At 41.8% G+C, this 16,603-nt stretch overlaps 1 protein-coding gene across 1 annotated transcript in view; it reads left to right on the forward strand.

Annotated features, from left to right (window-relative positions):
- Window positions 1–5,184: 5,184 nt before the first annotated feature.
- Window positions 5,185–16,603, forward strand: part of LOC112237546 (activin receptor type-2A) — a 47,028-nt gene continuing 35,609 nt past the window's right edge. The window contains exon 1 of the mRNA XM_024406165.2: window positions 5,185–6,228. Within this exon, the coding sequence (XP_024261933.1) occupies window positions 6,174–6,228 (55 nt within the window). The 5' untranslated portion in view covers window positions 5,185–6,173. The remainder of the gene's footprint in view (window positions 6,229–16,603) is intronic.

A 16,603-nucleotide genomic window follows, 5' to 3' on the forward strand; every position in this document is an offset into this window, starting at 1 on the left:
GTGAATACTTATAATGCTATTTCTGACTTCTGTTGACTCCACAGCATGGCGGGTATCTGTATGGCTTGTTTTTGTGTCTGAGCGCTGTACTCAGATTATTGCATGGTGTGCTTTTTCCGTAAAGTTTTTTTGAAATCTGACACAGCGGTTGCATTAAGGAGAAGTATATCTATAATTCCAATCATAACACTTGTATCACTTTATCAATGTTTATTATGAGTATTTCTGTAAATTGATGTGGCTCTCTGCAAAATCACTGGATGTGTTGGAAGCAAAGCGTTACAAAACGTAACATTTTGAAATCGGACACTGTGGTGGGATTAACAACAAGTTTATCTTTAAAATGGTGTAAAATAGTTGTATGTTTGAGGAATTTTAATTATGAGATTTCTGTTGTTTGAATTTGGGGCCCTGCACTTTCACTGGCTGTTGTCATATCAATCCCGTTAGCGGGATTTCAGCCGTAAGAAGTTAATATGTTGTGAAAAGTATTATGAAATATAATGTAATGTACTATTGTCAACTGTATATAACTTCCTTAATGTTGCTGGACCCCAGGAAGAATAGCAGCAGCAGCTAATGGGGATCCTTAATAAATACAAATACAAAAGTGCTTATACAGAAACCCAGCATAAAACCAACAAGCAATGCAGATGTAGAAGCATGGCCAACCATTCAGAGGTCGAGAGAGAGGACGAGAGAGAGAGAGGTTGAGAGAGAAAGAGAGAGAGAGTCGGAAACAGCAGGTCCAGGACAAGGTAGCACGTCCAGTGAACAGGTCAGGGTTCCATCGCCACAGGCAGAACAATTGAAACTAGAGAAGCAGCAAGACAAGGTAGCACATCTGGTGAACAGTTCAGGGTCAGGTCAGGGAGGGAGGACAATTATACACTTCTCAAATTGTTAATAACTGACATCCAAATGTAATTCATCATCACAACGCATTCATTACCCTGTTTTACATAATTCAATATAACATAGAAACGAACCTTGTAGGAATCCTTTCCTGACGTTGGACTTTCAATTTCACACTTCAAATGGATATTTGGAACAACCGCATACTTTTATTCTATGGGAATTCCAAAGCACCTCAGTAGCACAGGTTATTGGCTACAGTATCTTGGTTTCATAATGCATTAATTAGCTCACATGTTACATTCATGTGCTCTAATTGGGCTGGTTGTCCTAATGAATAGGCTATAATAAATCAAATCAAATTTGTCACATGCGCCAAATACAACAATACTTACAGTGAAATGCTTACTTAAAAGCCCTTAACCAACAATGCAGTAGTTAAGAAAAATACATGTTAAGTAAAAATAGATAAATAAAAATAAGAAAAGTAACAAATAATTAAAGAGCAGCAGTAAAATAACAATAGGGAGGCTATATACAGGCGGTACTGGTACAGAGTCAATGTGAGGTGGCACCGGTTAGTCGAGGTAATTGAGGTAATATGTACATGTAGATAGAGTTAAAGTGACTATGCATAAACGGGGGGGTGCAAACCAAAATGTCTGGGTAGTCATTTGATTTGCTGTTCATGAGTCTTATGGCTTGGGGATAGAAGCTGTTGAGAAGCATTTTGGACCTAGACTTGGCACTCTGGTACCGCTTGCCGTGTGGTAGCAGATGGAACAATCTATGACTAGGGTGGCTGGAGTCTGACAATTTCTAGGGCCTTCTTCTGACATCACCTGGTATAGAGGTCCTGGATGGCAGAAACCTTAGCCCCAGTGATGTACTGGGCAGTACGCACTACCCTCTGTAGTGCCTTGCGGTCGGAGGCCGAGCAGTTGCCATACCAGGCAGGGACGCTACCATACTCTCGATGGTGCAGCTGTAGGACTTTTTGAGGCTCTGAGGACCATGCAAAATCTTTGCAGTCTCCTGAGGGGGAATCGGTTTTTTTGTGCCCTCTTCACGACAGTCTTGGTGTGTTTGGACCATGACACTTTGTTGGTGATGTGGACACCAAGGAGCTTGAAGCTCTCAACCTGCTCCACTCATTGAGAATGGGGGCGTGCTAGGTCCTCCTTTTCCTGCAGTTCACAATCATCTCCTTTGTCTTGATAACGTTTAGAGGGAGGTTGTCGTCCTGGCACCTCACGGCCAGGTCTCTGACCTCCTCCCTATAGGCTGTTTTATCGTTGTCGGTAATCAGGCCTACTACTGTTGTGTCATCAGCAAACTTAATGAAGGTGTTGGAGTCGTGCCTGGCCATGCATTCATGAGTGAACAGCGAGTACAGGAGGGGACTGATCACGCACCCCTGAGGGGCCCCCGTGTTGAAGATCAGCGCGGCGGATGTGTTGTTACCTACCCTTACCACCTGGGGGAGGCCCGTCAGGAAGCCCAGGATCCAGTTGCAGAGGGAGGTGTTTAGTCCCAGGGCCCTTAGCTTAGTGATGAGCTTTGAAGGCAGTATGGTGTTGAACTCTGCGCTGTAGTCAATGAATAGCATTCTCACATAGGTGTTCCTTTTGTCCAGGTGGGAAATGGCAGTGTGGGGTGCAATAGAGATTGCATCAACTGTGGATCTGTTGGGGCAGTATGCAAATTGGAGTGGGTCTAGGGTTTCTGGGATAATGGTGTTGATGTGGGCAATCACAAGCCATTCAAAGCACTTCATGGCTACAGACGTGAGTGCTATGGGTCGGTAGTCATTTAGGCAGGGACTATGGTGGTCTGCATGAAACATGTTGGTATTACAGACTCAGACAGGGAGAGGTTGGAAATGTCAGTGAAGACACTTGCCAGTTGGTCATCGCAGCTCGGAGTACACGTCCTGGTAGTCCGTCTAGCCCTGCGACCTTGTGAATGTTGACCTGTTTAAAGGTCTTATTCACATCTGCTGCAGAGAGCGTGATCACACAGTCATCAGGAACAGCTGATGCTCTCATGCATGTTTCAGTGTTACTTGCCTCGAGGCGAGCATAGAAATAATTTAGCTCGTCTGGTAGCTTGTTGCACTGGGCAGTTGGCGGCTGTGCTTCCCTTTGTAGTCTGTAATAGTTTGCAAGCCCTGCCACATCCGACGAGTGTCGGAGCTGGTGTAGTACGATTCAATCTTAGTCCTGTATTGACACTTTGCCTTTTTGATGTTTTGTCAGAGGGCATAGCGGGATTTCTTAGAAGCTTCCGGGTTAAGAGTCACGCTCCTTGAAAGCGGCAGCTCTACCGTTTAGCTGAGTTCAAATGTTGCATGTAATCCATGGCTTCTGGTTGGGGTATGTACGCACAAGGGACTGATGTGGTGTAATCCTGAATGCCGTCGGAAGAATCGCAGATCATATTCTAGTCTGTGATATCAAAACAGTCCTGTAGTTTAGCATCTGCTTCATCTGACCACTTTTTTATAGTCTGATTCACTGGTGCTTCCTGCTTACATTTTTGCTTGTAAGCAGGAATCAGGATAGAATTATAGAATTAGGGTCAGATTTGCCAAATGGAGGGCGAGGGAGAGCTTTGTACGCGTCTCCGTGTGTGGAGTAAAGGTGGTGTAGAGTTTTTTTCCCTCTGGTTGCACATTTAACATGCTGGTAGAAATTAGGTGAAAAGAATTTAAGTTACCCTGCATTAAAGTACCCGGACACTAGGAGCGCCGCCTCTGGATGAGAGTTTTCCTGTTTGCTCATGGCCGTATACAGTTCATTGAGTGCGGTCTTAGTGCCAGCATCGGTTTGTGGTGGTAAATAGACAGCTACGAAGAATATAGATGAAAACTCTCTTGGTAAATAGTGTGGTCTCCAGCTTATCATGAGATACTCTACCTCAGGCGAGCAAAACCTTGAGACATCCTTAGATATCGAGCACAAGCTGTTGTTTTCAAATATACATAGACCGTCACCCCTCGTCTTACCAGAGACTACTGTTCTATCCGGCCGACACAGTGTTTAACCCACCAGATGTTTGTTATTCGGTGAAATGTAAGATATTACCGTTTTTAATGTCCGTTGGTAGGATATACGTGCTTGTAGTTTGTCTATTTTGTTATCCAATGATTTTACATTGGCTAATAGGACTTATGGTAAAGGCGAATTACCCACTCGCCGCCGGATCCTCACAAGGCACCCCGATCTTCATCCTTGATATCTCTGTCCCTTTCTCCTGCTGTCCTGATTTCTAGAAGCTCTTTTCGGTCATAAGAGACAGTGGCAGAAACATAATGTACAACATTCTGAACAACGGTACTCTACGCAGGGCAGTGTCCCCAATCACTGCCCTGGAGCATTGGGATATTTTTTTTAGACCAGAGGAAAGAGTGCCTCCTACTGGCCCTCCAACACCACTTCCAGCAGCATCTGGTCTCCCATCCAGGAACTAACCAGGACCATCCCTGCTTAGCTTCAGAAGCAAGCCAGCAGTGGTATGCAGGGTGGTATGCTTCTGGAAATGATCCTCTAGATCTTATAAAATATAAAATGCCTAATGTGATAAGTAGATTCTGTAATAATAATTACATAACTCACTCATTGTTTGCAAAAAAATACCTTTCTGAATTGGCCTAGGCCTCCAAAATGGAAGACGGAGTACCACATGAACTAAATTTGGCCTATCATTGATAAAGGGGAATTAGTAAATATACTATATTGTGGTAATTGTTTAGGGAATTACATTAAAGATCACTTGTAGGAGGTGTAAACAATAGGCCTAACTTACCTTTGTCTTTGCTTGTTCATTTTGTCCAGCTGTGACCACCAAATTATCTTCATAATAATTAAAGTGCACATAAGTGGTCTTATTAACAGGACAACACTTTTTGCTGACCAAAACCTGACATCTATCAAAAATATTTGAAATTTAAAGACTAGAATAGCTATGAACCCGCACGGCAAAAACACACGCGCCCCATCACATTATTCGTGATCAAAAGGGGTGGAGTTCTTGTGGGAAACAATTACCAAAACTATAGCTCCTACGGCCTTGTCACAGAAATACAGTCATTGTATTGATCAGGGTATCTTCAGCCATCCCTTCATCGATACCTCTACTCGCGGTACACTGGGCGTGTTTATTGTCTGTCATTCATGGTCACAGAAAGAGAATGCCTTGGATTGGTAGAGCTGTAAAGCTGTGGCGCATAGTGCTATTTTTTCGCTCCCTATTGGCCATTATTGATGTCAGTCAAGACTTTTAGCCGCTTAGTGACAGATGAGTATGGAAAAAAACAAAAACAATCTGTGCAAGCAGCCATCTTGAGTACAGTCCGCTCTGGAAGAAGGAATGAGAATTATATCGACTGGAGTCGGTCAAGGAAAACCTCAACATTAAACCAAGAAAACTCGACGAAAGAGACTAGCTACTTCTAACGGATTTCTTTAGATTATTTAGTTTGTTCTCCTTTTCGTGAATGCCACACGCCTTGTTGCGTTATTTTCATGTTGTGGACAAACAGAACGCTTGGAATCCACACAGCCTTTGGTAGAATCTCTGGCTAATGTTTTCTCCGGCGTTAACTTTCCTTTGGATTGATCGCACGTGATTTGGGAAAAGAGGAATGTTGTTAGCATGGAGCACGCTTCCTGGAACAATTTTACAAGCATGTATCATGGTCATTAAGGTGTAATTACACAAACTCTACTCATTGCATTGGAGCTATAACTAGTGAGGTAACCAGTAAGCAATTTTGGCAATCAAAAACTTATGCAAACCATAGCAGTCCAGTTGAAAGGTTATCGCTAGTTAGCTATCTAGTCGGACAGTTGCAACAAAGTAACAGTTTGTGATTATTTTTGCTAGGAGCTACTCTACTCTATTGGTTCTAAAATGCGAAAATGTTGCATTATTGTGTGCGGAATGGATACACCATGCAGCAAGTGCACTAACCAGTAGTCAGACAAGCTATTCGTCGGTGTAATTTGGTATTTTTTTGCAGTAACTTTCTGCTTTAGTTAGATCCATTCAAGACAAGTTATTATTATTTTTCCATATGATGCAAGCCATGTCACATCCCACAAGAATACAATAAACACCAAGGACTCTGATGTGGATATTTTAATGCAAACGTTTCTGTGACCCTACTCCATGTTGCTGGCATTGCAGCTCTTTCAATCAGGCAATCATCCGATGCATTTGCTGTAAAAAGGTACTCTGATAGGTTGGACGCTAATCCCTAGGATTTGTGACACCGGGATTTAATCGAAATAAAGGATTTGACATTTGATTTGAAAATGGGAGCAGCAACGAAACTGGCTTTCGGAGTCTTTCTCATCTCATTTTCCTCAGGTGGGTATTAGATAGGAAACTGTTTTAAAATATCGACAATTGATTACGTTTTCAGGCATGCAATCAACATATCTTCACACGCATCGATATCACATTGTAGGTCTATGATAATGTTATAGTTTATCCTACTTCGTGCATGACAGAGCCTAGGCTACTGTCCCTGTTTGGTGTTCTCAGTGCTGCGGGTCATATGACGCGGGAACGCGATCGAATGTACAATATAGCTCATGAAACAGGACAGTTTTTTGAATGGAACTGACTGTACACAATGTCCACTATTAGATTATTTTTTAGGCCTATGTTAATCTTCTATACAACCATAGCCATTTCTAGCCACTATAGTGAGTTTAAATGGAAAGGGAGTTTATGTGGAGGAAGGAGGCAACGTTTGCATCAGATTGTGAGCAGCTAGCTGTATATATAATGCATATGGTACAATGATTAATGCAATGTGTGCTTTGCATGCTATGTCAAAATTGCTACATATTTTATGACAACCTGGACTCGGGGGTAGACGTAACATATTAAAGGTAAATCCGGGATGCAACAATTAGTATGATATGTTACATTTCGTATGATATGTATTGATTTGGGGATGTCCATGATCCATTTCATATGATATGTTACGAATTACAATTCATATGATATGTTACAAATTGGAACATATGATATGTTACAAATATGGCGTATGACATTCCAATTTGTTGTGGCTAACGTTAGCTAGGTGGCTAATGCTAACATTAGCTGGGTGGCTAACTTTAGCAAGGCTAGGAGTTAGGTTAATGGGTTTGGGTTAGCTATCATGTTAAGTTGCTAAAATGCTAAAGTTGCCTGTGATGAGATTCAAACATGCAACCTTTGGGTTGCTAGAAGTTCGCATTATAGGCCCACCCATCCACCCCGACCAAACAGCCTACTTTAGTTTTTGCATTACTTTTCATGCATAAGTTCCAAATTTCTCTAATGGTTGCCCCAGTGGGAGTTTTTTTTTATTGCGCGTAATGTCAGAATGCACTCAGTTCCAAAATATGATTGTTACACAACAGGACAGTTAATTCAAGCTGCCCTCAAACCAAGGCACACTGCCTGCTAATTACAGGCTAGGTTTCAACTTTTAATTTCAAATGATTTTCTAACCAGATTTATTTTCTAACAACAGTTTGAATATAGGTGTATTCCGTCTCCTCTTTAATTAATATAGAAGTAGACCATTTCACTGTTGCGGACAATTTACATTTGAGGCTTTACTGAGTTGGATAAACTTTTTCCTCCCTGGCACATTTTCCGGCTGGTGCTGGCATTGCCTTCACTACTAATAACAACTTCGAACATCTGTGCGTTCCTTTCAAAGTAAGTGCCTTATTACGGTATCATTTTAGTTTCTGTATATCGTGTTGTCGTTTCTACTGTAGCATACCGTATGTACAGTTGAAGTCGGAAGTTTACATACACTTAGGTTGGAGTCATTAAAACAAGTTTTTCAACCAATCCACAAATTTGTTGTTAACAAACTATAGTTTTGGCAAGTCAGTTAGGATATCTACTTTGTGCATAACACAAGTCATTTTTTCAACATTTTTTTACAGACAGATTATTTGATTTATTATTCACTGTATCACAATTCCTGTGGGTTTGAAGTTTACATACACTAAGTTGACTGTGCTTTTAAACAGCTTGGAAAATTCTAGGAAATTATGTCATGGCTAATTTACATTATTTGAGTCAATTGGAGGTGTACCTGTGGATGTATTTCAAGGCCTACCTTCAAACTCAGTTCCTCTTTGCTTGACATCATGGGAAAATCAAAAGTAATCAGCCAAGACCTCAGAAAACAATTGTAGACCTCCACAAGTCTGGTTCATCCGTGGGAGCAATTTCCAAATGCCTGAAGGTACCACGTTCATCTGTACAAACAATAGTGCGCAAGTATAAACACCATGGGACCACACAGCTGTTATACCGCTCAGGAAGGAGACGCGTTCAATCTCTTAGAGATGAACATACTTTGGTGCGAAAGGTGCAAATCAATCCCAGAACAACAGCAAAGGACCTTGTGGAAAAAAAAGTAATCAGCCAAGACCTCAGAAAACAATTGTAGACCTCCACAAGTCTGGTTCATCCGTGGGAGCAATTTCCAAATGCCTGAAGGTACCACGTTCATCTGTACAAACAATAGTGCGCAAGTATAAACACCATGGGACCACACAGCTGTTATACCGCTCAGGAAGGAGACGCGTTCAATCTCTTAGAGATGAACATACTTTGGTGCGAAAGGTGCAAATCAATCCCAGAACAACAGCAAAGGACCTTGTGAACATGCTGGAGGAAACAGGTACAGAAGTATCTATATCCACAGTAAAACAAGTCCTATATTGACATAACCTGAAAGGCCACTCAGCAAGGAGAAGCCACTGCTCCAAAACCACCATTAAAACAAGCCAGACTATGGTTTGCAACTGCACATGGGGACAAAGATCATACTTTTTGGAGAAATGTCCTCTGGTCTGATGAAACAAAAATAGAACTGTTTGGCCATAATGACCATCGTTATGTTCGGAGGAAAAAGGGGGAGGCTTGCAAGCCGGAGTACACCATTCCAACCGTAAAGCACGGGGGTGGCAACATCTTGTTGTGGGGGTGCTTTGCTGCAGGAGGGGCTGGTGCACTTCACAAAATAGATGACATCATGTAGGGAGGAAAAGTATGTGGCTATATTGACGCAACATCTCAAGACATCAGTCAGGAAGTTACAGCTTGGTCGCAAATGGGCCTTCCAAATGGACAATGACCCCAGCATGCTTCCAAAGTTGTGGCAAAATGGCTTAAGGACAACAAAGTCAAGGTATTGGAGTGGCCATCACAAAGCCCTGACCACAATCCTATGGAAAATTTGTGGGCAGAACTGAAAAAGCGTGTGCAAGCAAGGAGGCCTACAAACCTGACTCATTTACACCAGCTCTGTCAGGAGGAATGGTCCAAAATTCACCCAACTTATTGTGGGAAGCTTGTGGAAGGCTACCCTAATTGAGTGTATGTAAACTTCTGACCCACTGGGAATGTGATGAAAGAAATGTAAGCTTTAAGAAATAATTCTCTCTACTATTATTTTGACATTTCACATTCTTAAAATAAAGCGGTGATCCTAACTGACCTAAGAAAGGGAATATTTACTCTGATTAAAAGTCAGGAATTGTGAAAATCTGAGTTTGAATGTATTTGGCTCAGGTGTATGTGAACTTCATGCATTCCGATTCTTGCATAGATTGTAATTGGACACATATGATGTGTGTAAAATACTTTTATGAAGTTTGTACTGATTATGATGAGCTCATGCTAAGCTAATTGCAAGCTATGTGTGGCACCATTTTTGTTGGCATCATACAATTCATTCTGGTTGTCATGTAATCTTTATGACCAAAGATGTTTATAAAAAAATGAGGTGAAGTGATGGTTTGCTTCTCTTTCGAGTAAACCTCCGGAAATGAATGGTGGAAGTGAATGATGGTAGACGACACTCCCCCCTTCAACATGCATACTGCAAACTAGAGGTCCAAAATGGCCAATACCGATTAAAATCGGCTGATTTTTATTTATTTATTTGTAATAATGACAATTACAACAATACTGAATGAACACTTATTTTAACTTAATATAATACATCAATAAAATCAATTTAGCCTCAAGTAAATAATGAAACATGTTCAATTTGGTTTAAATAATGCAAAAACAAAGTGTTGGAGAAGAAAGTAAAAGTGCAATATGTGCTATGTAAGAAAGCTAACGTTTCAGTTCCTTGCTCAGAACATATGAAAGCTGGTGGTTCCTTTTAACATGAGTCTTCAATATTCCCAGGGAAGATGTTTTAGGTTGTAGTTATTATAGGAATTATAGGACTATTTCCCTCTATACCATTTGTATTTAATTTCATTGGATGTTCTTATAGGCACTTTAGTATTGCCAGTGTAACAGTATAGCTTCCGTCCCTCTCCTCGCTCCTCACTGGGCTCGAACCAGCAACACAACGACAACAGCCACCATCGAAGCAGCGTTACCCATGCAGAGCAAGGGGAACAACTACTAGAAGGCTCAGAGCAAGTGACGTTTGAAACGCTATTAGCGTGCGCTAACTAGCTAGCCATTTCACTTCGGTTACACCAGCCTCATCTCGGGAGTTGATAGGCTTGAAGTTATAAACAGCGCAATGCTTGACGCACAACGAAGAGCTGCTGGCAAAACGCACGAAAGTGCTGTTTGAATGAATGTTTACTCGCCTGCTTCTGCCTACCACCGCTCAGTCAGATACTTAGATACTTGTATGCTTGTATGCTCAGTCAGATTATATGCAACACAGGACACGCTAGATAATATCTAGTAATATCATCAACCATGTGTAGTTAACTAGTGATTATGATTGATTGTTTTTTATAAGATACGTTTAATGCTAGCTAGCAACTTACCTTGGCTTACTGCATTCGCGTAACAGGCAGTCAGTCTCCTTGTGGAGTGCAACGAGAGAGAGGCAGGTCGTTATTGCGTTGGACTAGTTAACTGTAAGGTTGCAAGATTGGGTCCCTCGAGCTGACAAGGTGAAAATCTGTCGTTCTGCCCCTGAACAAGGCAGTTAACCCACCGTTAACCCAAGGTATATATAAAAAATGTAAAAACGGCAAATCGGTGCCCAAAAATACGTTACGTTATGAAAACTTGAAATAGGCCCTAATTAATTGGCCATTCCGATTAATCGGTCGACCTCTACTGCAAACAGACCCAACTCATCTTGTAACCTCATGTCATTGGTTGACGTGAAAAAACAAACATGGCGGCGCGCACAAACTACCCATCGATTTTTAGAAAGTGTTTTACTAAATTATTTAGGTCACTGGTGAAGTGACCTGTGATGTGATGAATTGTAAATAGTAATTGCTATTAGCTAACTCATATTATGGTTTCTGTCAGCCGAGAGTTAGCTAAATATGACCGCTTGTGTTAGGTCACTCTTACTTCAGTTGGCGCTATGACTAATGTAGCCCACATTTTCTGTGTTTGGATGAGAATTGTGTTATGCTGCTGTTTCTTCTGTGAATGTCTGACCATTGCATCCAAAAATAAACTGCTCGCATTGAGGACATAACGTTGTAAATACTGTTTGTGCAGAAAAATGTCTGAAAAAACAGTGTCCTGTTCAAACGCTGACTGTTGCATCAATCGTAACTGGACTTTCTAAATAAGTGTTCTAATCACATCGCTTTGAGCGCACGCTGCAGGGACCACTGTAGGAGGGTCACACCCGTGTGTTCATACATGTCAAAGGGTTAAGTAACCGGTCTCGTGTAAACATACCAAACGTAACACATCATACTAATTTGGGTGTCCCGGAATTACATTTGCAATGTTACGTCTAGTCTATGAGACCAGTCTTTTTATTCAGGAAGATTGTTAATGTGAGAATCCCCTCCACTAGATTATTTTAGTATTTCTGTGATGTAAGAACAGAATGAGACTATATTTTACCCTATTTTGGTTGTTGATGTTTCAGTATAGGTTTGCTTTTGAAGTGATTTTGACCTGGGCTCTGAAATCACAGCTGTATTTGCCTGGATATTTTCTTATGTAGATAGGTACAGGTAAAATAAAGGAAATGCTTGACTAAATGAGGGATATAAAGTATATTAAGAGCAGCTGCTTCCACACAGGTATGGTAAGCAATTAACATCCAATCATGCTTAGGTTCATGTATAAAAATGTGCCCAGTTGCCCATTATTTTGTCAACCATGGCTAGAAGAGATCTCAGTGACTTTGAAAGAGGGATCTCAGTGACTCTCAAAGGATCATAGGGGGTTTAAAGGGGGTGTTTCAGTCACCAGATCTCAACCCAATTGAACACTTATGGGAGATACTGGAGCGGCACCTGAAACAGCGTTTTCCACCACCATCAACAAAACACCAAATGATTGAATTTCTCATGAAAGAAAGGTGTCGCATCCCTCCAATAGAGTTCCAGTCACTTGTAGAATTTATGCCAAGGCGCATTGAAGTTATTCTGGTGGCTCGTGGTGGCCGATCGCCCTGTTAAGACACTTTCTGTTGGTGTTTAATTTATTTTGGCAGTTACCTATACGTTCATGCATAGCTACTGTATGGCATGTTATTTGCCTATCGTTACTCAAAGGCCTATATTATGATATGTTGTACAGTAGATTTCACTTTTGTTTTCTTTAACTGAACAACAACACAGATACTTGTTTATTTTCGGTACATCCCAAAGAAAGCAGTTAGTTTGACAAAAAATATGTTTTTAGATATTCCTTGTTGGCGCTCTGTGTGTGTGTGTGTGTGTGTGGCGGTTTTGTTTGAAACAAGGCAAATGCTGCTGGCATCTGCCCTGAGAGACATATGTCCTTAACACTCTGCACTCCACAAAAGCCCCTTTGCACAGAGCAGGGAGAGGTGGGGGGCAAAGACTCAAGTCATCTCCTGAGTCAAAGCTTCATTTCATCTCCTGAGTCAAAGCTTCATTTCCTTAGCATTAGGCAGAGTGTAGTCAGTGCATAGTAAACAGGGCCTAGCTAGGCCACATAACAGATGAGATTGAACTAAAGCAATCTACTTGCTTTACCTGAATGGGTTTCCCCCAAGCAGGACTTTGACCTCAACAGAGGGTAAATGTCAGTTACACAAACACCTCACCTCAATGCTACTTGATCCGCACCTGGCACACCGTCATGGCGGAGCTATGTTGATGTTATTTTGAGGAAGTGGTAAGTTTCATTGCTCGATTGCCTGGGTCGTAACGTTCTGCAGGTTGCAGATAGAAATATCACGAATAGAGCAGCTGACATATGTTCTACATAATATAGGCCTATTCCTGTCTGAACACTTCACAACACTGTGTCCTACTGATCACATCCCTTAAGTATAATGCTAGCGGTTTGGAATTTTGGTGGCCTGTTGATAGGAAAGGCCCTATGCAAAGGTTGTGGCATGGGCAGATTGCTTGTGCAAAAGATACCATAGCTGGATGAGTGCCTGGAGAACAGTTAATTACACTGCCCCTGTATCTTTTAAACTAGTTGTACATTTGATTGGAGGGAAGGAAAAGAAAGTCTGCTGGGTTGTTGTCACACTTTCAAAGAAACTCTCTTGTCTGTTGAATTATGTCTTAATTTGCCAGTTTCTCAGAATTAAGTCCAGAATTAATTGTTTTGTTAAAAAGTAGTAAGGGAGTGCACGCACACATGCTTTCTCTCTCTGTCTCTTGCTCTCTTTCTTTATATAGGCTTACATCTATAGGCCTACGTCTCTCTCACACACACACACACATCATGAAATACACCAACTAGACTATGGTGTGTTAAGTCATAATGCGTGTTCAAAGGTTTGCCAGAAGGGCCATGTTTATGGGCATTACCTGCTTTGCCCATAGGCATGTCAGACTAAGGTCACACACAGCTGGCTCTGGATGGGGAGCCAGTCTGCGTCTCATATGGAACCGTATCCCTACTCCAAATTTGACCTGGTCAAAAGTAGTGCACTATATATCGATTAGGGTGATATGTACATTGTAGTCTATAGGGGATAAGGGTGTGTTGCTTCCCTTTGGGGCTCAATATATGTTCTTATCTGTCAGTTGTACAACAAATAGGTTGTTGTTAATATTTGGTAAAAACACAATTGGCATTTAAGGGGTTGGCTATGTTTTGTCATAGATAAGTTGTTATCCCCTTTGTTCTCCTGATGTAGACCTAGACCTAGACCTAGCAGACTTTTCAACACATTTAGGCTTACCCAACCAAACTCTATGCACCATTGGGCTAACAACCAAGCAACGGGCATAGAAATTGAACTGGTTGTTATATTCTGAAGTGCTGTGACCAGCGTGTTTTTCTATGCAGAAAAGGTCCATTTCACTCATAGGCCTCCACTGTTTCATATGTAAATTTGATTCTGTATTGTACAACAAAAGCCCCAAAATCCCGCCCTCTCCTCTATCTTGAATTTTAAGCAGTTCCTCTCTTCGACTACAATTATCGCATTAGTCTACCCTTAGTGGCTCTTACAAGAGGGGCCCCTCAAAAGAGTGCAGTTAGAATGTGTACTGCTCATTACCAAAGGTTCTCTGGTCACATTAGGCAACAACTCCCCTCATTGTGACGGCCTAACCTTGCATCCTGAGCAGGGGACTGGAGCAGCACCCCATTCCATTTATTGTTGCCTCCAAGCAAATGATCAAACAAAGTTCACCAGCCAGAAACCAGCTACAGTAGAGACGAGCTACGTTAGAGACTAGCGACTGTAGAGACAAGCTGCAGTAGAAACAAGCTAAGGCCTCCTTAACCAGCTACAGTAGAATATGGTCTTCACAAAGATTCTGGGCATAAAACCAGCGACATACCTAGGGTTGAGAAATTCTGGTAACTTTCCCCAAGTTCCCAGGTTTTTACAGAAATCCTGGCTGGATAATTCCCAGAATTGGGATGGCATAAACAGGAAAACTGGAATTCTCCAACCAGGATTTCTGGAAAATTTGGGAAAGATACCGGAATTTTGCAACCTTACACATACCATATTTGTCCGTCTCCCCTTAGTGTCCCCCTCTGTAGGGTGATATTAGGTTGATCTCCCTCATCTTTCTACCCTTTACTGTCAGGTGTAACTCTGTGTACTGCACTGTACCTCACCATAATTACAGAAAGGTCTTTCCACCTCCATGTGCTCGCTATCCAAATATAATCTCTCTATGTGACCTGCCTCAACATGATTCAGTAATGGCTCTCTGATGGAAGTTTGTCTGCCTCCGTATCACATATACCACCATAGAGCCCCCATCTTGCGGTGAGATTGTTTCCTGGGGTTTGTTTGCTCTCTCCCTTTTCTCAAGAGTTTTAAAACTCAAAAAAATACCCCCCCGTATATCAGGTAGTGATCTCCAAAAGGGACGCTTGTCCGACAAAAGACCTGGCCTCTCAGTCAACAAAACGAACCACCATCCCACTCGTAGCATGCTAAAGAGTTGCCATAACAAATAGCAGACAGCGGTACGGGACCGGTTTGTTTGTTGTTTCTTCAGATCATTATCAGAACTCTTACAGTGTGCTCTGTGGGACAGCACTCGCTCGATGCAATCGACTGCGGATTTCACAAATGGAAAAGGTGCATGGATGACTTTTCTACAACTGGTTTGTTGACCTTTCTTTTAACGCAGGTTCAATAACCGGATAAATACTTTGACCTCAAATTGGATTATCTGACTTTTTTATTATCTTGCAGTGCTCACTGAGGTGTATTACAGAAACCAAGATGGTGTTGCAGGCCATAGCACTGTGCTTGTATGAATTATTTACATTCAACAGTTGTAACTGTGAAGTCAAAATTGTTCACTTTAAAAGGGCAAATGATTTGGAAATCATACAAATGCCTTGTTTCCCCATGGTTTGCTCCTGTTGTTCCTCCTGTCAGAGAGAACATTCTGTTCTCATATGTACTTAGAATAAGGCCCAAAGGAGCATGGAATTTAAAGCACTCATCAGACTCAACCTGCAGCCACCCATGGCACACACTAGGACCAAATGTAACACAACAGTTGGAGAAAACTTTCCTGTGTTTCTATGGAGAAGTGCTTTATGGTTTGGCATTCCAGGCTCATTTCACAAGAGGGAGTTTGATGTGACTCAAACTTAACTTAAGTGCCCTAAAGAGTTAAGTGCCCTAAACTCTATGGACTGCACTGGAGTAGCAATTACAGTCAATCGTTATGCTAGTAATTAGCCCACCAACAGGTATGAAAGTGTCAAAGGGGTACTTACCCCAAACCCCCATAATCAGCTGTCAGACTTTGGCATCCCGCCCTGTGTGTGTAAAGTCTGGGACCCCTTTAATAACAACAGGGTGCTGTTTTGAAAGGCCTCCAAAACCAAGCACAATAATACACACACAGAGACAAAGAGACACACACACAACTGCATATCCTGGAAATGCGGAGCCACAGAATATAAACAGAAAGACAAAAAAATTGTCGAACTTGAATAGACGGAAAAGATCCCCCCCCCTCTCTGAAAACAAATGGCTCGTTCTAAACCCCATGTTGTCCTAATGTTGTTCATCAGACACAAAGACTGCAGACTGCAGGCCCATTCATTCATACTGTAAAACAGCTAAACACAGTGATGAAGTCAGATCCCTTAATCCTGGCTGGAATGTCTGTCCAGCTCCGGCAGCCTCATTGGTCTCAGCACCAGTTTGCTGCTTATCACTCCAACTGCAAACAAATGTGATGTTGTGGGCTCTAAAAGAGATCAGGGGGAAACAATCCAATTTTCACCTGAAAACAGTCCTGTTTTGTTACAGTTTACTTTGATCAACTATTTGGCCCCTTGT

This window comes from Oncorhynchus tshawytscha, linkage group LG03 (genome assembly GCF_018296145.1).
Source record: "Oncorhynchus tshawytscha isolate Ot180627B linkage group LG03, Otsh_v2.0, whole genome shotgun sequence".
Taxonomy (NCBI): Eukaryota; Metazoa; Chordata; class Actinopteri; order Salmoniformes; family Salmonidae; genus Oncorhynchus; species Oncorhynchus tshawytscha.